Source organism: Hylobates moloch, unplaced genomic scaffold, assembly GCF_009828535.3.
Source record: "Hylobates moloch isolate HMO894 unplaced genomic scaffold, HMol_V3 SCAFFOLD_4, whole genome shotgun sequence".
Taxonomy (NCBI): domain Eukaryota; kingdom Metazoa; phylum Chordata; class Mammalia; order Primates; family Hylobatidae; genus Hylobates; species Hylobates moloch.
In genome coordinates this window covers 48,371,812-48,394,361 of record NW_026652279.1, presented here as the reverse complement: position 1 = coordinate 48,394,361, position 22,550 = coordinate 48,371,812, and the positions used below count along the sequence as shown (strand labels likewise).

General features: G+C 37.1%; 1 protein-coding gene and 1 long non-coding RNA gene across 5 annotated transcripts in view; one reads left to right on the top strand and one right to left on the bottom strand.

Moving 5' to 3' along the window:
• The window catches only part of CFAP44 (cilia and flagella associated protein 44), a 154,661-nt gene that overhangs the window by 108,620 nt on the left and 23,491 nt on the right, over nucleotides 1-22,550 (bottom strand). For 3 of the 4 annotated variants that reach the window (XM_058437495.1, XM_058437496.1, XM_032150163.2), the window contains exons 7-15: nucleotides 15,120-15,336; nucleotides 12,911-13,025; nucleotides 9,823-9,987; nucleotides 7,590-7,745; nucleotides 7,244-7,291; nucleotides 6,552-6,651; nucleotides 5,924-6,018; nucleotides 2,538-2,747; nucleotides 1,774-1,884 (exon numbers count right to left, since the gene is read on the bottom strand). In XM_058437495.1, the coding sequence (XP_058293478.1) occupies nucleotides 1,774-1,884; nucleotides 2,538-2,747; nucleotides 5,924-6,018; nucleotides 6,552-6,651; nucleotides 7,244-7,291; nucleotides 7,590-7,745; nucleotides 9,823-9,987; nucleotides 12,911-13,025; nucleotides 15,120-15,336 (1,217 nt within the window). The remainder of the gene's footprint in view (nucleotides 1-1,773; nucleotides 1,885-2,537; nucleotides 2,748-5,923; nucleotides 6,019-6,551; nucleotides 6,652-7,243; nucleotides 7,292-7,589; nucleotides 7,746-9,822; nucleotides 9,988-12,910; nucleotides 13,026-15,119; nucleotides 15,337-22,550) is intronic. The other variant, XM_058437497.1, reaches the window with a different exon arrangement.
• LOC131383247 (uncharacterized) lies at nucleotides 9,963-22,546 on the top strand. The gene is made up of 4 exons (XR_009213130.1): nucleotides 9,963-10,027; nucleotides 13,694-13,837; nucleotides 14,405-14,484; nucleotides 22,448-22,546. It is a non-coding gene; the product is annotated as an uncharacterized LOC131383247 (long non-coding RNA).

Here is a 22,550-nt window from a genome sequence, read left to right as displayed (position 1 = left end):
ATGAGCCAAATTGCCCGGCCTCAAGTATTCCTTTATAGCCACACAAATAAACTAATAATTACTTTTAATTTTTTTAAACTTATTTCGAAATAAGTATAGATTTACAGGAAGTTGAAAAGATAGTACAGAGAGGTATCACATACCCTTCACTCAGTTTCTACCACTGTTCACATCTTATGCAACTATACAAAACCACCCAGGACATCGACATTAGTATAGAATGTGTGTACAGCTCTACATCATTTTTTCATATGTGTAGATTTATGTGAGCATCATGACAATTAAGACACAAAACTATACCATCACCACAAAGGTCTCCTTCAAGCTACTTCTTTAATGTCACACCTACTCCCCTTACACTCACCACCCCAAACCCTGTCAAATGTTGATCTTTTTAACTTTGTATCTAGGGAAGTGAATGAAGGATGCATGTAATATTATATGTTGTGATATAAACATTCATGCTTTCTCACAGAGCTTCCTTTGCAGCTATCAATCCCTTCACCTGAACCATCTGTACCTATCTCTTATTCATTTGGTCATATCCTACCAATTTCTCAAAATCAAGGTACAATAATACAAAATAATAACTTAATTTTAACTTCTTCCTTTCTTGATAGTTCCCTGCTCTAAATTCACAGCACACATTCTCTATACTGGGGTGTCCAATCTTTTCGCTTCCCTGGGCCACACTGGAAAAAGAATTGTCTTGGCCCACACACAAAATACACTAACACTAACAACAGCTGATGAGCTAAAAAAAAAATTGCAAAATATCTCATAAAATTTTAAGAAGGTTTATGAATTTGTGTTACACCTCATTCAAAGCCCACATGCATGCAGCCCACAGGCTACGGGATGGACAAGCTTGATCTATACCATTGATATTTTAGTCACCAATTCCTTTGTGAAACCTTATTTTTCAATGATAAGGTATATTTAACTTTTTAAATGTATATTTTTTTCTCCTTGAGAGACTATTTTGTACTGCTTATTTAATCTACCACAATGCCTAGAAAAGATAGAAACAATGAGTATTTGTTGACTAATTTCAAAAAGCATTTTGTAGATAATACTAATATATTTTATGGCCCTTTGTTTAGAAAAGCTTAAAGTGGATCACCAATGTTACTCCAATAATCCTGATGGCACTTCTATGCAATTCATCAGTATTATCTTGGCACCTGGCACAGCACTTGGTTTAGACAGTCAATCAATATTTAGATGACTGAATTATCATATGCTCACATTTAGTAAAACTGGAGACATTAAAAGAGATTAGTAATCAATACTGAATTACCAATTGCTAAGAAAGAAGAAATAAAAGGATAGAAAAGAAAATAGATGCAGATAGAGGGCAGAGGAGAAGTAAAGAGATAAAGATGAGGAAAGTACATTCAGACCTTAGAATTCAGCTTCTGATTGTCAGAGAGACTGACTGACCCAGGTGAAAGCATTTTGACATGCCGTGCCTGTGGCCAAAAGTCCCATTGGAGCAAAGCCTGATATAACCCTGGGTTTTGAGAGAGGATCATGGTCAACTAATAAGACCATGGAAGAGAAAGGAGGCAATGAGGAGAGAGTAAGGCACCTGAGCCATGCTCTAGGCCAATCCCAGCAGCAGCCACCTGAGCTTTCTGTTGCTGCATCCCTGACCCTCACTGCAGGAACCAGGAGTGGGCTAAAAATTCCACCTGCTATTCTCTATCTACAAGACAGTTTCACTATGTAGTAATTGAGATTTAAGCAGGAAGACAAATAATAATGACTTACATGAGACATAGGAGACCACATTAACTGACACACAGGTCCAGGAGTATTAATATAACCAATTGGCTTATAATCCCTTTCCACTTCAAAGAAGAAAACAGTTTGATCTTTACTCTAAGGAAAAAGAGACACACCGACAAATGAATATTACTATGAAATCTAGTCTATAGATCACAAAAAAGCATTTAATAGCATACGCTCTCTCTATCTACAATGGTCATATATTCCAGATTATTCTAGGAGAATTCTTATTTCTAAAACTTGCTCCATTTTCCCCATTAGAACATTTGGAAAACCATGTGTTTCAGTATGTGGTTCTGAAAATACGATCACCATACTTTCAGAAATTCACACAAAAAATTATACCACGCATATGCCCACCTATTAGTGCATAAAGAATTTACACGGTTATTCTCTTCATTTATGGCAATTCTATATAAGAACATACCTATGCTGAATAGAATACTGATTATAAATAATACAACTAGCATGGTCCCCAGTTGAAATTTTCAATTCACCTAAAATAAGCATTAGAATTCAATTTGTAAGAATTTTTAAGTGTTATTCACATGCTCCAGCTCTCTTCTGATTAAAAAGAGGGTTATTCACAGATTACACTGAAAGAATATGACTACAAAGAAAGCAAAATACGAATATATTGATAGAAAATGAATTTCAGTAAATTAGACATGATGAAGTAGGAGGACTTATAAGGCAATGTTAACTATAAAATTTCAACAGGAAAAGAAAGGAAATGTACTGCTTACCCCTGTGGCTAGAATTTCCCCATCACGTTCATAAGCTAAAGCAGTGATGCAAGCAGTATGGGGTTTGAAAACCTGTTTCAACTGAATATCAGCATCCAAAATTTTCTTCCGTCCTGCAAAAATTGTGAGCCCTTTTGGATCATAAAGTTCAAGAATTCGAACAACTCCATCTTCAAATCCTACAATAATTTGTGCTCCAGTGAAGTTTACCTTGGAAAAAATTAAAGATAAGGGACCTGAAACTAGTTAATTGAGAAAGTTGTACTATATAACAGATATTTTATTTAGACTCAGGTAATTTAATATTGGCTGCCCATTGGCAATTCTTTATACCACTTTCTGGTAACCTCTGCCCATTCTAGCATAGTTCCTTATAACCAATGACCACAGGAAGGATAAACAACGTTAATTCAAACACTGAATGAACAAACAGCAGAGTGTCTGCCTACCATATGCTAAGCACCTATCATCAGCAACTCAGTGGTGAATATAAACAGACTCAGTGCTTGGTTTCACAGAGTTTTGGTCTAGTGAAAGGTGCAGACATTAATCACATAAATAAGTGTGAAATTATGAACTGAAATAAGTGCTAAAAGAAAGAAACGTATTCTCTGAGAGCATATAACAAAGAAGGCTGACCTCGACTTATGACTTCCCTAAGAAAGAGATGGTGGAGCTGATAACAAAAGGATGCTCAGGAATTAGCTAGGTACAGGAAGGTGGGACAAGCACTCCTAAGAGAGAATTTAACTTGTGCAGAAGTCCTGTGGCAGGAAATAACAGAACTCAAGAAAAAGTTATAGTCTGACTAGAGTAAGAGAACAATGTTTCCCCAGGAGGCTGGAGAGGAAGACAGGCAGGCAGCAGATCACAAAATGGCTTCCATGTCACAATAAGAAAAGTCTTCATCCCAGAGCAGTGGAAAGCCATCAAAGTGTTTTTAGTTGGGTTCCAGGGGGAAGTGGTAGTGACATGGTCAGATTTGCTATTTTTAAAATGACATCCTAGCTAAAGTGTGGAAAATAGATATGAGGTGGTTTGGATAGGATGCTGGGAGAACTTTTGAAAGACCTTTTAAGATGGCTTCTACACTTCAGGAGAACTATTGGTCTGAGGTAATGTAGTGGAGATGAGGGATATGAACATATTTTAGGAAGAGGTATAATGGCCCTACTTGGTATGATTGGATATGGGGAATGAAGCAGAGGGAGGAGTCAAGGATGACTGATAATGGCACTTACTGTGACAGAAAACACTGGAAGGGAGCCAGGTGTGTGTATGGTTTGTAGTTGCTATTGTTGATTTAGAGAGAGGGATGATTGGGGATGTGCAGAAGATTATGGACTTAGTCTTGGAAACATTGAGTTTGAGGTCCCCTTGAGATTTTAAAATAAAGATATCATAGTCTGCAGCTTAGGGGAAAAGTCTCAGCTAGACGTGTAAACCTACCAATGTCGGAATGTACCAAATCTACTGTCTTGGAAGAGCCTGGGCATCCTGTAGAGCTCAGTGACCATCAGTTATGAGAATTTGCGGAATAAAAAAGCTGTACACCATTCAACTTCAGTTGAATGTTGTTTATCCAATAAAAATTTACTAAGTGTCTAAATGTACCAGTAACTATAGAGGCACTGGAGATGCAAAGAAGAATAAGGCATGGTTGTCACCATGAAAAACAGTCTAGTGGGAAGACAATAAAGCACATAATCTTAGTATGCTGTGATAAATGCTGTAAGAGATACATACACAAGCACTAAGGGGAAAAAAATCACAGAGGAAGGAGGCCCTAACTCTACTTGAAGATAGTAGATTCATGGAGGGCTATGCAGAGTTGATGTCTGACCCCAGCTAAGTCATAAAGACTGATGCATAGCCTTCCAGAAAGGTAAGGGGGTATGGAGAAGGGACATTTTAATTGTAGCTTAAAATCCATATGATCATTACTCGAATATAAGCCTAAAAAAGGAAACATGCTGTGAACATTACACGACCATCTGAATAAACAATTCAATTACCTGGATTGTAGTTTTAAGACTTCAGTTAGGAGTGTAACTTTAGATTAGGATAGTGAGTAAGCTAGGTCTGCCAATCCAAATGCTCTGTCCTTTCTACTTACTCTAGCCTCATCATGAAGATGGCTCTGTTCCCTGGACTAAGTTCTCTTTCTGATCTTGATCCCATCATGAAATTCCCCCTAATTCCAGTTATATCCACATTTACTTTTAGCCTGGAATATTTTCTCTTTAATTTCAACCCAAAATAGTAAAGATTAAATATTTCCCCAAATACTTCCATGGCATTTTAAAAATATGGCTGCAAATCTTTGATGGGCCTCCCATGGAGAGATGGGGTTTAAGTTTCCTCCTCTTGATTCTGTATGGGGCTTGTGACTGTGTGACTGCTTCACCCAATCAAGTACGGTAGAAGTGATATTTTGACTTCTGGGGAATGGGCCATAAAAGGCCATCAGCTTCTGCCTTTACTGTTGGAACACTAGATCTTGGAGCCCTGAGCTACCATGTAAAAAGTATGTGACTGTCCTGAGGCTGCCATGTTCTGATGAAACCTAAGCCACATGGAGAGGGTATTAGGTATAAACACTCCTGTTGGCAGTCCCAGCTTAGCCTAGCCTTCAAGTCATCCAACCCAGGTGACAGCCTTGTGATCAAGAAGCCTTTGGATTATTCCAGGCCCAGCCATTCATGTCTTCCCATCTGAGCTCCCAGACACTCTGAAGCAGAGACAATCCATCCCTGCTGTCACCCGAATCCCAACACAAAGACTACATGAGCATAATAAAATGATTATTTTATGCCATTACATTTTGAGATAGTTTATTATACAGCAATTGATAAATGGAACAACTCCCTATCTCAGCGTAATTTTTTTCTATAGTTCTTATAATTATCTAACATAACATGTACTTAACTTACTTATTTTGACTACTATCTGTCTCTGCCTCCCTCCCACTAAAGCATAAGGACCATGAGGGGCAAGTATTTTTTGTCTTTTTATTCACTGCTATATTCCCAGAATCTAAAACAAGGCCTGGCACATTGTTGGCACTCTGTAAATATTAATAGAATGAATGAAATCAGAGTCAGATGGATCGAGGCTAGATACACAAAGTTCTGTTGGGAAATTGCTTTGCAACATGAAATTGTTACAAATCTACAGGTGGCAAAAAATTTCACTAAAAACAAGACCAAACCCGTAACAACAATCATGGTAAAGATTTCTATTACATTCTGACTAAATAAACTAACTTAAAACTTTTATTATTCCTTAAAATTCTGAGTCAGCAAATATCTATATTTCCAGGAAATAGCATCGATATACCATATTTACCAATAGATTCTGGTAGTTCATTATAACAACAAACTTACCATTCGGGGTACCCAAACAAGGGCAGTACCTCCTTGTTTGAATTTCATCTGGGCCAAAGGAGTTTTGCTAGCAAAATCATAGATTCGAACAGAGCCTATGGAAAGACAGTTTTAAAAGAAATACATAATTTTTTAAGTCTTGGCTCACTTTTTACATGTTGAATATTATAACAAGAAATTTCTTAACTAAATCAGTCAATAACTTTCTTTTGTAAAAAATTTCATGTACAACCTCAAACAGGTAATTCATAAACATGAATAATAAAGAAGAAAACAGATGATTGACTGCTGGGTCAATTTCACCTTGCATAGTCCATATAGATTTGCCATAAGTTAAGAAGGAAGAAAGGAGACGGAAAGAATAGAAAAAACGCAAACGTGGACAATATCAAAACGAGCAGCATTTTCATGAGCAATTTACAGATTTTGTCCTTCTTTTAATCTCTCACGATAACCATGGCTGCTGCGTTTTGTGCCCTCTCCTCTCCACAACTCACCTCGCTTGCATTCAAGAGGCTCCCCTTTTGGGAAAATCCCCAAATGCTCTTAAGTCAAACACACATAAAAATTTTACTGCAAATAAAACCAAACAAGGCCAGACATATTTTAATTAAGAGTTCCTACTTACAATCCAAGCCAGTTGTGGCCATGAGATAAGTGAGAGGAGAAACAGCTATGGCTTCAATAGCTCCAGAATGGAAGGAGAAGAGGCATTCTGGGTCCTGGGTCTGAGAATAGATAGACAGCTTACTAGATCTCAAAGACAGGGTAACAAAGAATTAAGATCAAGTTTCAAAAATGCGAAGATAAAAATATAACATATGTGTGATTTTATCTGGATAGAAATAAGAAAAAGCCTAAAAAGTTAGAAAGAACACTGGTTCAGAATTAGGAGAACCAGATAGAGTCCTGGGCTTTGCCCTTAATGGCTGTGTGATTTTGCGCAAGTCACCTCAAATGCCAGTTTCAATTTCTTCATCTGTAAAATGAAATGATAACAGCTGCTTGCCTACTAAATAGGGTAGTGATGAGGATCACATGAGATAAAATAAATGAAAATTCCATATATTTATAAAAACTATAAAGCACTATATAATGTTAGGTATTGACACTGTCATTTTTCTGGTAAATTATGCTATGAGATAGATTCTTTTTTATGTAAAATCATAACAAAAGAGAGAATTCTCAAGAGTAGCACATGTTGGGCAAGTTTTTTATGACGACCATGATCAAATATGGAGAAAGATAAAGAATACTTTAAAGACAAATAACAAAAGTTTTTACTATGAAAGGGGAAAATAAGAATAATAGGCAACTTACAATATTTGAAAAACTAAGGTCAAGCTTCCATATGGCTCCACTGGCATCCTAAAAAAAAATTACATAGTATTTTGTTTTATCATTTTAAACTCATCAAATTTTTTTAAATGTTCTTCCTATGATTTATTAAAGTAAGGACGAGCAATAATATCAAAAGCTTACATATATTTTAAAGTATAATAGAAATTTAATAAAAACAACTTCTATATTTTAGACTAAAGCCACACAATAAGCAATCTCATAACACTTAACAGTTAAATGGACTTGTAGCCAAATCAATCATACTACTATTTTAATTTTTGGTCCATGTAATGTTAAAGAGCCAAGAGAGAAGAATGCAACACACCTGAGCCAACCAAAAGTTATTTCCAGTTTCATTCATTTTTATCATAGAGAAGAGATTCACATTCTTGTCTACTTGAAGTTCATTAATAGGCTCAATCTCCAACAATCCAGTCTCATCTATTATATCAGCAGTGTCTATTGTCTCAAAATCCCATATCTTGTAAAATGAAAAGAAAATACTTTAATCGATCAGTAGTTTCTGAACATTTATTTTCTAAGCCAGAAAAACCCTGATTTTTTTTTTCAAAAGTCATTTCTTTTTCTTTCATGAAAAGTAACAATGAACAGGTGTGATAAGAACACCAGCCAAAACCTGACCCCTGAAATTTTACTCTGAACTGAGGTATGATAAGTTATTATAGTTTCCTTTATGTTTATAAAGATTAGTGAGAAAGTATAGCCTTGCATAAGAATTCTAATTTATCCAAAACAAATTTTATTTCAAGGTTTCTATTAGGTCTCTTTTTACATAAAGTGGCCATAGGAGTATATGGTTCAGTTGTTCAGCAAGACATTATAATGAACCCTGTTTTCTACACACCAGCAGGCCCCTGGAAGGGGGAAATACACCTTTTTGCTTAATGACTCAAGCACTATCTCATTAGAAGCAAAGAATATAGATGTAGATAAAGTCTCCATTAGAAAATGTTTCTCTTCCTGAATATTAATATTTCACACTTTACTATCTCATTGGGAAAATCTGGCATTTCCCGAAGTGCATACCACCAAACATGTCTCATAGTAAGTGAGACAGTAAATGTTACTATCTGACAGTGAGACAGTTAAGTGTAGATTGTTGATTGGGAGAGGAGTCCAGAATACTACAGGAAGAGTGAGGGAGCACAGTTTTACCTCACAGTGGCAGGGAGGCTCAGCAGGACCTCCCCTGTGAGGGGCCAAAGCTCATTCTGGACAGTTCTGGCGACATACCCTGCCATGTGATCCTAGACTGAGTAACTGAGACTTTGAGAAAGGAACTCTGGGAAGACGGAAATATCTGAGGGTCAGGGTTAGGGTTAAGGATCAAACTAGGATCAGACTAACCCCTGGGAGTTGGGCTAGGTTTTTTCTAAAGGGTAAGAGGTAGAGATTTACTGTGTGAAGGACTGAAAAGACAAGGACAGACTCTGAAAAGAGAAGCAAGCTTAGGAATTACTGGTGTCCATGAAGGGATCCTCTGTGAAATATTTAACTTCTTTTCTCCTGAGGTTCTCTCCCACTTGGTATTTAGACATTTTGGGGTAACGTGTATCTTGGAAAGATAGCAAATATATCATATGACAAAATAAAGGACACAAAAGATTCTCAGAGCAATGTGTGAAATATAACAAGATTAAATTTAATATTGTAAATGTAAAAACATACACTGGGGCTCAAAAAGCCAGTGGTAAGAGGACCCACTGTGGGAGACATGGGTTAAACAATATTAAACACAGTAAGCTCAATTGGTGGCAACAGAGTGACCAGACTCTTAAAAAAGAAAAAAAAAGAATCTTACTTTTGATAACATTTCTTAAAGAATGTCAATAGAACACTACCACTTTCTTATGAAAGGCCCCACTGAAAATATCTACCAAGAGGACTACAAGGCAAATCACAAGGCCACAGGTTGACCAGCCACAGTAGGATACTCATTAACAGAAAGTGCTACACAGAGTGGGTGGAAGAAGTGTGACAATAGCAATCAAGGGGACTTAGATGCTGGAACTTAGATGTTCCAGCTTAGCCCAGGCTTTGGGCAAGAGAGTGTACCCAAGAGAAAGCAAGTGAGTTCCCTAGCATAAGGAGCAAGAAGAATGTAGTATCCATAGGCAAACTCCATCAGTTCACCTCTGGGTATATTTCTAAGTGGTAACCTCAGTAAAAAATAACTAACAAATGTTCAGCACCTTTGTTCCTACAAAATGGCCATTCATATGGAGCCTTTTGGAAGGATATGTGGGTCTACTGTTCATCTTGTGCTAACATGAGTTTTCATCTTCTGAAGCTATTATTTCAACAGAATCAAAATAACAAGAGGCCCTCTCAAAAAGTTTCAGTGGTAAAATGCAGTAAATTAATTTTGACAAGAATGCAAATATTTACCACAAGAGAAGCAATATTTAAAGTGAGTTGGCCTTGGGAGTAAATGACTGCTGATCTTCACAAAATAAACTTTATGAGAAATAAAACCCTTTGGGTGAGCTACAAGTCTTAAACATGGGTGCTACCGTCCAAGTATCAAGAAAACTTACCCTAACATATCCATCTGACCCAACAGTGATAACTTCACCCTCATACAGCATTATCTGGTTAATGGGACCATTGTGACATGACTTGCTTGTCCCTCGACAGAGCTCCACTTTGATCAGACCACCTTCCCAAAGCAGCATGTTGCCCCATTCTGACCCTGAGAGCACCTGGCAGGTATGTGGAAAAAAGAAATGTGCATTAAAACAGGTAAGTGTATGTATTTATGCCTCAAATAGTAGGTGAAAATTATTTTTTAAGGTTATTTTTATTGATTATAAAATTTTTAAATGGAAAAATAAAAAAATACAGAAATGAAGACCTCTACCCCAGACACAGCTACTAATAACACTTTGATGTATTTCCTTCCAGCAATATGATCAGTTTTACATCTTTTTGATTAGGCTGTATGTTGTTGGTAATTGTTCATGTATGTATACAATAGACTTCTTGGTACATCTCTTAGGACAAAAGACAGGAGGGGAATTAGATGAGAGTCTACTTTTTAAAAGTAATACTATCAAATTTTAGATATTAGATAACTTGTAAGGCCAGTACTGAATTAAGTAGATTATAGCATAATAGTATCCAATTTCAAACAAGGATAATCATCTAAAACTTTTCTCAAATTAATCTGTTTAATCTGGCATTTTCCCAAGTGCATGCCACCAAATATTAGTTGTTAAGATATTTAACAAGTGTCACAAATAAAGTAATATTTATTGAGTACTGACTCTGTGCCAAGCACTGGTTCAGTACTTTATATATGTTAAGTTATTTAATGCAAAAAACCATATGAACTAGGTACATTTATCAGGGATACCATGTACACTTGTGCATGTTGGGTACCTCATTCTCCTAAAACAAACAGCTTTTTCTGACTCCCACAAAGGAACCATATGGGCCAATGATAGCCCTGACTATTATTATCCCCATTTTACAGAGGAGAACATTGAAGCACAAAACAGTTAAGTAACTTGCCCAAAACTACCCAGTCAGCATTCTAATTCAAGCAAGGTAGCTCAAAACCTCCTATTCTAACTGCACAGCCTCAGAAGGCAGTTGCTAGGATAAACAAAGTCAAACAACTTTATTTTCTCTAGGACCCCTGGGAACTTTTAATAGAGACGTTTTTGCTGGGAATCACCAAGAGGAATTTTTAGATACAAAGGAATTTGACTTAAAAAGTCTTATTTTTATGGAGCTTCTGTACAGACTGATGTTCCATAAAAATGCACTTTGGGAAACTCTATTCTAATTTTTGCCTGCATGCTCTCGAGGTCTACATTTCCATTTCCCCCTTATCTAGAGAAACTGATGATTTTATTCAGTCTTTTATCTCTTGGATCTACCTATTTTTTAACAACCCTACCGACTTTGCTGATTCTGTTCTTAAGCCTCAGCCATTTTATGGTAGTCTTTAGACTTATTTTCTTCTGTCCAGTGATGAAAGCCAGCAGTGATGACAAAAACCTATAAGGCATTCCTTTCTGAAATGTGACTAATATCTAGCTTCCCTTTTCCATTTGTTCTGAGAAGTCTAGGCCCTTGATCATCTCTTTTTAGATGACAGCAACAGCTTCTGTTCTAGCTCATTTCCTTGACTCATTTCCTTGACTTCTAATCAACCTGGTATTTTATGGCCAAATTTGTTTATTACTTCTTTCATTTGCAAGTCTACTCTTCCCATGTAGAGTAGTTCTGCCTACCTATTAAACTCCTCGTACACTAGGACCCAGTCATACTTCTCAACTGAAATTCTCCACTTTTTGCCAACATAAATGGTTTATTCCAATCTGCCCTCTAAAAATTTGATATTTATTTCTAATGCTAAACATTTCCTTTAGTTGCTCTATCATTTAAAATGGCTTATTTCTTCCCTATATCTATACAAATTCTACCAACACTTTAAAAAATATATCTCATACCAGGTTTTTAACAAAGATTCTCTTGATCTTTATCTTAGCTTAATTCTTACAGTATTGAGAATTGGAAGCTGGGATGACTTAAGATCATCTCATGGATTTAGATATATAGTTTCGCCAGCATCCAAGGCTTTTTACTTCCTCCTATATGCCATGCTTTTGAATTGAGAATATTCAGTCGGGTAGATGACTAGACCACTTGGTTCCTTAGAGTAATATTCGTATGCTGGCATTTACTTACAACTGAGATCATCACAAATAATAATGCATAACTCATTCTAATAGGAAGCTATGTAAAATATTGATAGAGAACTAATCCTAATTAACTATTGTTTCAGGCAATATGCCTATAAATTTTATAAGAGAAAGAAAGGAAAGAAACTAACAATATTAAATAATAAATTAACAGATTACAGTTGCAGTGTTGCAGATGCCTCTATAAAGTGGTTTGCTCTTTCTGAGTAATAATCTGACAATAAAAATAAATGCCACATGGTTGTATATAACCTTTGACCCAATAAGTCTTCTTGGATCATGATAGCAAGACAAAATGGGGAAAAACAAGTATATAAATACTGCAACTCTGTGACATAATTGAAAGTAACAAATATTTTGGTGACCAAGGTGGGCGGATCACGAGGTCAAGAGATCAAGACCATCCTGGCTAACACGGTGAAACCCCGTCTCTACTAAAAATACAAAAAATTAGCCAGGCATGGTGGGGGGCGCCTGTAGTCCCAGCTACTCGGGAGGCTGAGGCAGGAGAATGGCGTGAACCCGGGAGGCAGAGCTTGCAGTGAGCGGAGATCATGCCACTGCACTCCAGCCTGGGCAACAGAGCGAGACCCTGTCTCAAAAAAAAAAAAAAGTAACAAATATGTCATTATGTTAAAATATGAAAATGCTCACATAATTTATATGTGTGTACAATATTTAGTAAAAAGAAAATAGAAAATGGTAGGTAAGTATGGATTATGACAATTTCAGGGAAATATTTTAATTACAATTGATAATTGAAGAAGTAAAATTAAATGTTCATTACATTTACAATGATAATATCTGTTACTGGCTGAGCTTGTTAGAATGTAATATATTTTCACATACGTGTGCTTTCATATATGTACTTGAAAACACAATTTTAATATTATAGAATAGTAGCTGTACTCACTTTCCCATCTGGGAGCTCCATGTAGCCTTCTATATCAGTAGTGGTTGTTTTGCCAAATCGACCTAGTGATCCCTGCAGCTTGAGACCTGTGAATGTAAAAGCCATTTCCCAGAACCTACAAACAAGAAAGACACTGAATGTACCTCAAAGATATTTTATTGATTTTTATCTTAATATGACCCAAACATTTACATATTTCATAGTGGCCTATATTATTTCATTCCTTCATTCATTTATCTGATTAAGATTTATTAAGTATCTACTACCTGTCCGGCAAGGTTCTAGGCAATGTGAATTCTGCAATGATCAAAATAGGCAAAAAATAAAATTTCCCGTTTTTGTGCATCTTATATTTTAGGGCTATGCTACCTAATGCAGTAGCCTCCAGCTATGTGTGACTATTTAAATTTAGATTTAAAGTAATTAACATTAAATAAAATCAACATTTTAGTGTTTCAGTCACACTAGCCAATTTCAAGTGCTCAGTAACTACATGTGGCTGGCAGCTATTGTATTAGACAGCATAGAACATTCCCAGTCTGTCAGAAAGTTCTATTAGACAGTATTGTTTTAGAAGACATAAAAGTTTTCCAAAGAATTCTAATTTACTAGCTGTGTGACTTTGAGCACTTTTCTAGACCACCCTATGCCTTCATTTTCTCAGGTATAAAATGAGAAAATTAGTAACATCTACCTCATAGAATTGTTGAAAAATTCTTAGAACAGTGCCTAGCATATGAAAGCAGCCAATAAATGTTATTACTAACATTTTCTTATTAATAGTCTAAACAAATGGACAGGATGATGAAGACCACGTAGAAAAAGAAGACCTATCCAAGTAGATATAAAACAGATAATGGAGAGTATCAACAAGCCAATGATACAAAGCCAAAAGCCTAGATAGCCAACATCCTCTCCAAAGGAATGGTAGGTCCCCTGATGATATGCTTCCATATACTCTGGGTTCCTTCATAGCACTTCACACATGAAATTAACTGTTCAATGTCTGCCTTTTCCCCAAAGATATGGGGCATAGAAAATACAGATTTTACTAAATAATCAGAAAATATAAGAAATGGGAAATTTTTCGCATATAGCTAGCAGAAGGTTATTTGAGAATTCCCCGAAGATTACAATTAAAAATCTGCTCAATTAGTCTATATTGCTAATAAATGAATAACAAAAAGACCAGATTTAAATTGAGACAAGAGGAATTCAGGATGGATAAAAATGTCTTTCTCTTAAAGAGACACTGATAATCAAGTTATGGGAAGCTCTGGGGTGGTAGAAGATTGTTACACAAATGCATGAGACAAAATGGAAGAAAGAGAGAGAAAGAAAAGATCATTCCATCCCGGAAATAGACGAGGGTATGATATAATGAAAAGAGCATGGAGTTTGGAGCAAGACCTAAGATCAAGAGTAGGTTCTGCCACTGTTTCGTATTGAGTGTTCCTTGTCAGGAATGATACTGTGATAATTCTTGTTTTACAGATGAAGACTGAGTTGCTACAAACAAGAAATTCAGTAGTGGATGTGAAAGCTCAATATGAATTTGGAAATACCATCCCGATGTTAGTTATTAAGACACTACACAAACTCTTTTAGGAGGTGGAGCCTACAAGAAGGCAGCAGGCTATATTTAAAAATCCTTATTTAGCTGGGCACAGTGGCTTATGCCTGTAATCCCAGCACTTTGGGAGGCTGAGGGGGGTGGATCACATGAGGTCGGGAGTTCGAGACCAGCCTGACCAACATGGAGAAACCCAACTCTACTAAAAATACAAAATTAGCCAAGCGTGGTGGTGGGCGCCTATAGTCCCAGCTACTCAGGAGGCTGAGGCAGGAGAATCACTTGAACCCAGGAGGTGGAGGTTGCAGTGAGCTGAGATCATGCCATTGCACTCCAGCCTGGGCAACAAAAGCGAAACTCCATTTCAAAAAAAAAAAAAAGCCCTTATTTTATCTATGCTGCTTGCAGAAATAAAAAAGCCCTTATTTTATCTATGCTCTTTGCAGAAATAAAATCCCACATATCTAATTAGAAAAGGTGCATTACTAGTTAGCTTTCAAAATAACATATTTTTAAATAATTCTAATGTTAACCAAAACAGCAAAAAAAAAAAAAAAAATGTCTCCAGCTCTTAGATCCTCTTAGAAAAATACTCCTGTGATATCTACTGGCACCTCTATTGGTTACCCAACCTACTTGATGTGACCTGATCCCGATGTAGTAAGCTGCTCTTCATTATCAGGATTGAAAGTAACCTTAAAAACTTCCTGAGAAAAAGCTTTTGTCCTCAGTATGGGTTGTTCTTCTTTCCAGTTCCAGATAGTCAGTGTGTAGTCAGGGTTGCTACCAACAGAGGCCAGCAAGGTACCGCTGTAGTTAAAGTCCACATAAGCATATCCCTTCTCAGTCCCATCTGGAAGGATAAATGGAAGCCTAATAAATAAGGACACATTTATTTCATTTTCAAAAACATATTGTAAAAAAAAGAGAGGGAGTCAGCCCATGGTGACGTAAGAATGCCAAGAATACCCTAAAGGAACAATTCCAAAAATATTCACCATCTTTGGCTTTAGAATGAATTATGTGATATGAAGGGGGAGGGTAAAGAAGTCTTAATCATATATTGAATGAGAAAAACACTTTGAGAACATATTCCATTTTATGACTTGGGGAGAAACACAAATGCGTATTAGATAGCAGTGTCAGAAACATTAAAACCAGAGTGACTCCATCTGGAATAGGAGCTGGGTAAAATGAGGCTGAGACCTACTGGGCTGCATTCCCAGGAGGCTGGGCATTCTAACTCACAAGATGAGATAGGTGGTTGGCACAAGATACAGGTCAAAAGACCCAGCTGATAAAACAGGATGTGGTAAATACGCTGGCCCAAACCCACCAGAATCAAGATGGTGATGAAAGCGACCTCTGGTCGTCCTCACTACTCATTATATGCTAATTATAATGCATTAGTATGTTAAGGACACTCCCACCAGCACCATGACAGTTTATAAATACCATGGCCACATCAGAAAGTTACCTTATATGGCCTAAAAAGGGAGGAACCCTAAGTTCCAGGAATTGCCCACCCCTTTCCTGTCCGGAACCTCATGAATAATCCACTCCTCGTTTAGCATATAATCAAGAATAACTACGAGTATTCTTAGGCAAGCAGCCCAAGCCACGGCTCTGCCTATGGAGTAGCCATTCTTTTATTCCTTTACTTTCTTAATAAACTTGTTTTCTTCTTTTTTTAATTATACTTTAAGTTCTAGGGTACATGTGCACAACGTGCAGGTTTGTTACATATGTATACATATTCCATGTCGGTGTGCTGCACCCATTAACTCGTCATTTACATTAGGTATATCTCCTAATGCTATCCCTCCCCCCGTCCCCACCCCACGACAGGCCCCAGTGTGTGATGTTCCCCTTCCTGTGTCCAAGTGTTCTCATTGTTCAATTCCCACTTATGAGTGAGAACATGCGGTGTTTGGTTTTTTGTCCTTGCAATACCTTGCTCAGAATGATGGTTTCCAGCTTCACCCATGTCCCTGCAAAGGACATGAACTCATCCTTTTTTATGGCTGCATAGTATTCCATGGTGTATATGTGCCACATTTTCTTAATCCAGTCTATCATTGATGGACATTTGGGTTGGTTCCAGGTCTTTGCTATTGTGAATAGCGCCACAATGAACATACATGTGCATGTGTCTTTATAGCAGCATGATTTATAATCCTTTGGGTATACACCCAGTAATGGGATGGCTGGGTCAAATGGTATTTCTAGTTCTAGATCCCTGAGGAATCGCCACACTGTCTTCCACAGTGGCTGAACTAGTTTATAGTCCCACCAACAGTGTAAAAGTGTTCCTATTTCTCCACATCCTCTCCAGCACCTGTTGTTTCCTGACTTTTCAATGATCGCCATTCTAACTGGTGTGAGATGGTATCTCATTGTGGTTTTGATTTGCATTTCTCTGATAGCCAGTGATGATGAGCATTTTTTCATGTGTCTTTTGGCTGCATAAAGGTCTTCTTTTGAGAAGTGTCTGTTCATATCCTTCACCCACTTTTTGATGGGGTTATTTGTTTTTTTCTTGTAAATTTGTTTGAGTTCTTTGTAGATTCTGGATATTAGCCCTTTGTCAGATGAGTAGATTGCAAAAATTTTCTCCCATTCTGTAAGTTGCCTGCTCACTCTGATGGTAGTTTCTTTTGCTGTGCAGAAGCTCTTTAGTTTAATTAGATCCCATTTGTCAATTCTGGCTTTTGTTGCCATTGCTTTTGGTGTTTTAGACATGAAGTCCTTGTCCATGCCTATGTCCTGAATGGTGTTGCCTAGGTTCTCTTCTAGGGTTTTTATGGTTTTAGGTCTAACATTTAAGTCTTTAACCCATCTTGAATTAATTTTTGTATAAAATGTAAGGAAGGGATCCAGTTTCAGCTTTCTACATATGGCTAGCCAGTTTTCCCAGCACCATTTATTAAATAGGGAATCCTTTCCCCATTTCTTGTTTTTGTCAAGTTTGTCAAAGATCAGATGGTTGTAGATGTGTGGTATTATTTCGGAGGGCTCTGTTCTGCTCTATTGGTCTATATGTCTGTTTTAGTATGAGTACCATGCTGTTTTGGTTACTGTAGCCTTGTAGTATAGTTTGAAGTCAGGTAGTGTGATGCCTCCAGCTTTGTTCTTTTGGCTTAGGATTGTCTTGGCAATGTGGGCTTTTTGGTTCCATATGAACTTTAAAGTAGTTTTTTCCAATTCTGTGAAGAAAGTCATTGGTAGCTTCATGGAGATGGCATTGAATCTATAAATTACCTTGGGCAGTATGGCCATGTTCATGATATTGATTCTTCCTGCCCAAGAGCATGGAATGTTCTTCCATTTGTTTGTGTTCTCTTTTATTTCATTGAGCAGTGGTTTGTCGTTCTCCTTGAAGAGGTCCTTCACATCCCTTGTAAGTTGGATTCCTAGGTATTTTATTTTCTTTCTAGCAATTGTGAATGGGAGTTCACTCATGATTTGGCTCTCTGTTTGTCTGTTATTGGTGTATAAGAATGCTTGTGATTTTTGCACACTGATTTTGTATCCTGAGACTTTGCTGAAGTTGCTTATCAGCTTAAGCTATTTATGACAAACCCACAGCCAATATCATATTGAATGGGCAAAAACTGGAAGCATTCTCTTTGAAAACTGGCACAAGACAGGGATGCCCTCTCTCACCACTCCTATTCAACATAGTGTTGGAAATTCTGGCCAGGGCAATCAGGCAAAAGAAAGAAATAAAAGGTATTCAATTAGGAACAGAGGAAGTCAAACTGTCCCTGTTTGCAGATGACACGATTGTATATTTAGAAAACGCCATCATTTCAGCTTAATAAACTTGTTTTCATTTTACTCTATGGATTCACCTCAAATTCTTTCTTGTGCAAGGTCTAAGAACCCTCTCTTGGGGTCTGGATCGGGACCCCTTTCCCATAACAGTTCCATTAAATGTATCTCTTTTCTTTTATTTCTTCTAAAAAAAAAAAGATACATGTGCAGAACGTGCAAGTTTGTTACATAGGTATACGTGTCCCATGGTGGTTTGCTGCACCTATTGACCTGTCCTCTAAGTTCCTTCCCCTCACCCTCAACCCCTAACAGGCCCTGGTATGTGTTGTTCCCCTCTCTGTGTCCATGTGTTCTCAATCTTCAACTCCCATTTATGAGTGAGAATACACAGCATTTGGTTTTCTGTTCCTGTGTTAGTTTGCTGAGGATGATGGCTTCCAGCTTCATCCATGTCCCTGCAAAGGACATGATCTCATTCCTTTTTATGGCTGTATAGTATTCCATGATGTATATGTACACATTTTCTTCATCCAGTCTATCATTGATGGGCACTTGTGTTGGTTCCACGTCTTTGCTATTGTAAATAGTGTTGTAATAAACATATGTGTGCATGTCTCTTTACAGCAGAATGACTTATATTCCTTTCGGTATATATCCAGTAATGGCATTGCTGGGTCAAATGGCATTTCTGGTTCTAGATCCTTGAGGAATTGCCATACTGTCTTCAACAATGGTTGAATTAATTTACATTCCCACCAAAAGTGTAAAAGCATTCCTATTTCCCCAGAGCCTCACCAGCATCTATTGTTTCCTGACTTTTTAATAATTGCCATTCTGACTGGCATGAGATGGTATCTCATTGTAGTTTTGATTTGCATTTCTCTGATGATCAGTGGTGTTGAGCTTTTTTTCACATGCTTGTTGGCTGCATAAATGTATTCTTTTGAGAAGTATCTGTTCATATCCTTTGCTCACTTTTTGATGGAATTGTTTTTTTCTTGTAAACATGTTTAAGTTCCTTGTAAATTCTGGATATTAGACCTTTGTCAGATGGGTAGATTGCAAAAATTTTCTCCCTCTCTGTAGGTTGCCTGTTCACTCTAATGATAGTTTATTTTGCTGTGCAGAAGCTTTTTAGTTTAATTAACTCCCTTTTGTCAATTTTGGCTTTTGTTGCAATTGCTTTTGGCTCTTTTGTCATGAAGTCTTTACCCATGCCTATGTCCTGAATGGTATTGCCTAGGTTTTCTTCTAGGGCTTTTATGGTTTTGGGTTTTACATTTAAGTCTTTAATCCATCTTGAGTTAATTTTTGTATAAGGTGTAAGGAAGAGGTCCAGTTTCAGTTTTCTGCATATGACTAGCCAGTTTTCCCAACACCATTTACTGAATAGGAAATCCTTTCCCCGTTGCTTGTTTTTGTCAGGTTTGCCAAAGATCAGATGTGTGGTGTTATTTCTGAGGTCTCTGTTCTGCTCCATTTGTCTATATGTCTGTTTTGGTACCAGTACCATGCTGTTTTGGTTACTGTGGCCTTGTAGTATAGTTTGAAGTCAGGTAGTGTGATGCCTCCAGCTTTGTTCTTTTTGCTTAGGACTGTCTTGACTGTATGGGGTCTTCTTTGATTCCACATGAAACTTAAAATCACTTTTTCTAATTCTGTGAAGAATGCTAATGGTAGTTTGATGGGAATAGCATTGAATCTATAAATTACTTTGGGCAGTATGGCCATTTTCACGATATTGATTCTTCCTATCCATGAGCATGGAATGTTTTTCCATTTGTTTGTGTCCTCCTTACTTCCTTGAGCACTGGTTTGTAGTTCTCCTTGAAATGGTCCTTCACATCCCTTGTTAGCTATATTCCTAGGTATTTTATTCTCTTTGTGGTGACTGTGAATGGAAGTTCATTCATGATTTGGCTCTCTGCTTGCCTATTGTTGATGTATAGGAATGCTAGTGATTTTTGCACATGGATTTTGTATCTTGAGACTTTGCTGAAGTTGCTTCTCAGTTCAAGAAGTTTTGGGTATGAGATGATGGGGCTTTCTAAATATAAAGTCATGTCATCTGCAAACAGTGACAACTTGACTTCCTCTCTTCCTATTTGAATACGCTTTATTTCTTTCTCTTGCCTGATTGTCCTGGCCAGAACTTCCAGTACTATGTTGAATAGGAGTGGTGAGAGAGGGCATCCTTGTCTTGTACCAGTTTTCAAAGAGAATGCTTCCAGCTTTTGCCCATTCAATATGATATTGGCTGTGGGTTTGTCATAAATAGCACTTATCATTTTAAGATATGTTCCATCAATACCTAGTTTATTGAGAGTTTTTAAAATGAAGGGATGTTAAATTTTGTCAAAGGCCGTTTCTGCATCTATTGAGATAATCGTGTGGTTTTTGTCTTTGGTTCTGTTTATGTGATGGATTACGTTTTTTGATTTGTGTATGTTGAAGCAGCCTTGCATACCAGGGATGAAGGCGGCGTGATCATGATGGATAAGTTTTTCAATGTGCTGCTGGATTCGGTTTGCCAGTATTTTATTGAAGATTTTTGCATCGATGTTCATCACGGATATTGGTCTGAGGTTTTCTTTTTTTTGTTATGTCTCTTGCCGGTTTTGGTATCAGGATGATGCTGGCTTCGTAAAATGAGTTAGGAAGGAGTCTCTCCTTTTCAAATGTCTGGAATAGTTTCAGAAGGAATGGTACCAGCTCCTCTTTGTATTTCTAGTAGAATTCTGCTGTGAATCTATCTGGTCCTGGAGTTTTTTTTGGTTGGTAGGCTATTAATTACTGCCTCAATTTCAGAGCATGTTATTGGTCTATTCAGGGATTCAACTTCTTTCTGGTTTAGTCTTGGTAGGGTGTATGCATCTAGGAATTTATCCATTTCTTCTAGATTTTCTAGTTTATTTGCATAGAGGTATCTGGTATTCTCTGATGGTAGTCTGTATTTCTGTGGGGTCAGTGGTGATATCCCGTTGACTACTTCTTATTGCATCTATTTGATTCTTCTCTCCCTTCTTCCTTATTAGTCTAGCTAGTGGTGTACCTATGTTGTTAATTTTTTCAAAAAAACAGCTCCTGGATTCATTGATTTTTTTGGAGGGTTTTTCTGTCTCTATCTCCTTCTGTTCTTCTCTGATCTTAGTTATTTCTTGTCTTCTGCTAGCTTTTGGATTCATTTGCTCTTGCCTCTCTAGTTCATTCAATTGTGATGTTAGGGTGTCAATTTGAGATCTTCCTGGCTTTTTGATGTGGGCATTTAGTGCTATAAAGTTCCCTCTTAACACTGCTTTAGCTGTGTCCTGGAGATTCTGGTATATCATCTCTTTGTTCTCATTGGTTTCAAAGAACTTCTTGATTTCTGCCTTAATTTCATTATTTACACAGGAGTCATTCAGGAGCAGGTTGTTCAATTTCCATGAAATTGTGTGGTTTTTAGTGAGTTTCTTAATCCTGAGTTCTAATTTGATTGCACTGTGGTCTGAGAGACTGTTTGTTATGATTTCAATTCTTATGCATTTGCTGAGGAGTGTTTTACTTCCAATTATGTGGTCGATTTTAGAATAAGTATCATGTAGCACTGAGAAGAATGTATATGCTGTAGATTTGGAGTAGAGAGCTCTGTAGAGGTCTACTAGGTCCACTTGATCCAGAGCTGAGTTCAAGTCCTGAAAATCCTTGTTAATTTTCTGTCTCATTGATTTAATACTGACAGTGGGGTGTTAAATTCTCCCACTATTATTGTGTGGGGGTCTAAGTCTCTTAGTAGGTCTCTAAGAACTTGTTTTATGAATCTAGGTGCTCTGTACTGGGTGTATATATATTCAGAATAGTTAGCTCTTCTTGAATTGTTCCTGTTACCATTATGTAATGCCTTTGTCTTTTTTGATTTGTGTTAGTTTAAAATCTGTTTTGTCAGAGACTAAGATTGCAACCCTTGGTGGGTTTTTTTTTTTCCCTTTCCAGTTACTTGGTAAATTTTCCTCCATTCCTTTGTTTTGAGCCTGTGTGTGTCTTTGCAGGTAAGATGGGTCTCCCGAATTACAGCACACCAATGGGTCTTGACTCCTTATCCAATTTGCCAGACTGTGTCTTTTAATTGGAGCATTTAGCTCATTTACATTTAAGGTTAGTATTGTTGTGTGTGAATTTGAATAAATCTCTTTTCTATCTTCCACTAGTTCTGTTTCTCTGGAGAACCTTGACTTATGAAATAATGTCACACCTTCTTCAGAATGTTGTTATCCTTGAACATGAAATATTTAAATGTGCTTCTGGACTCAC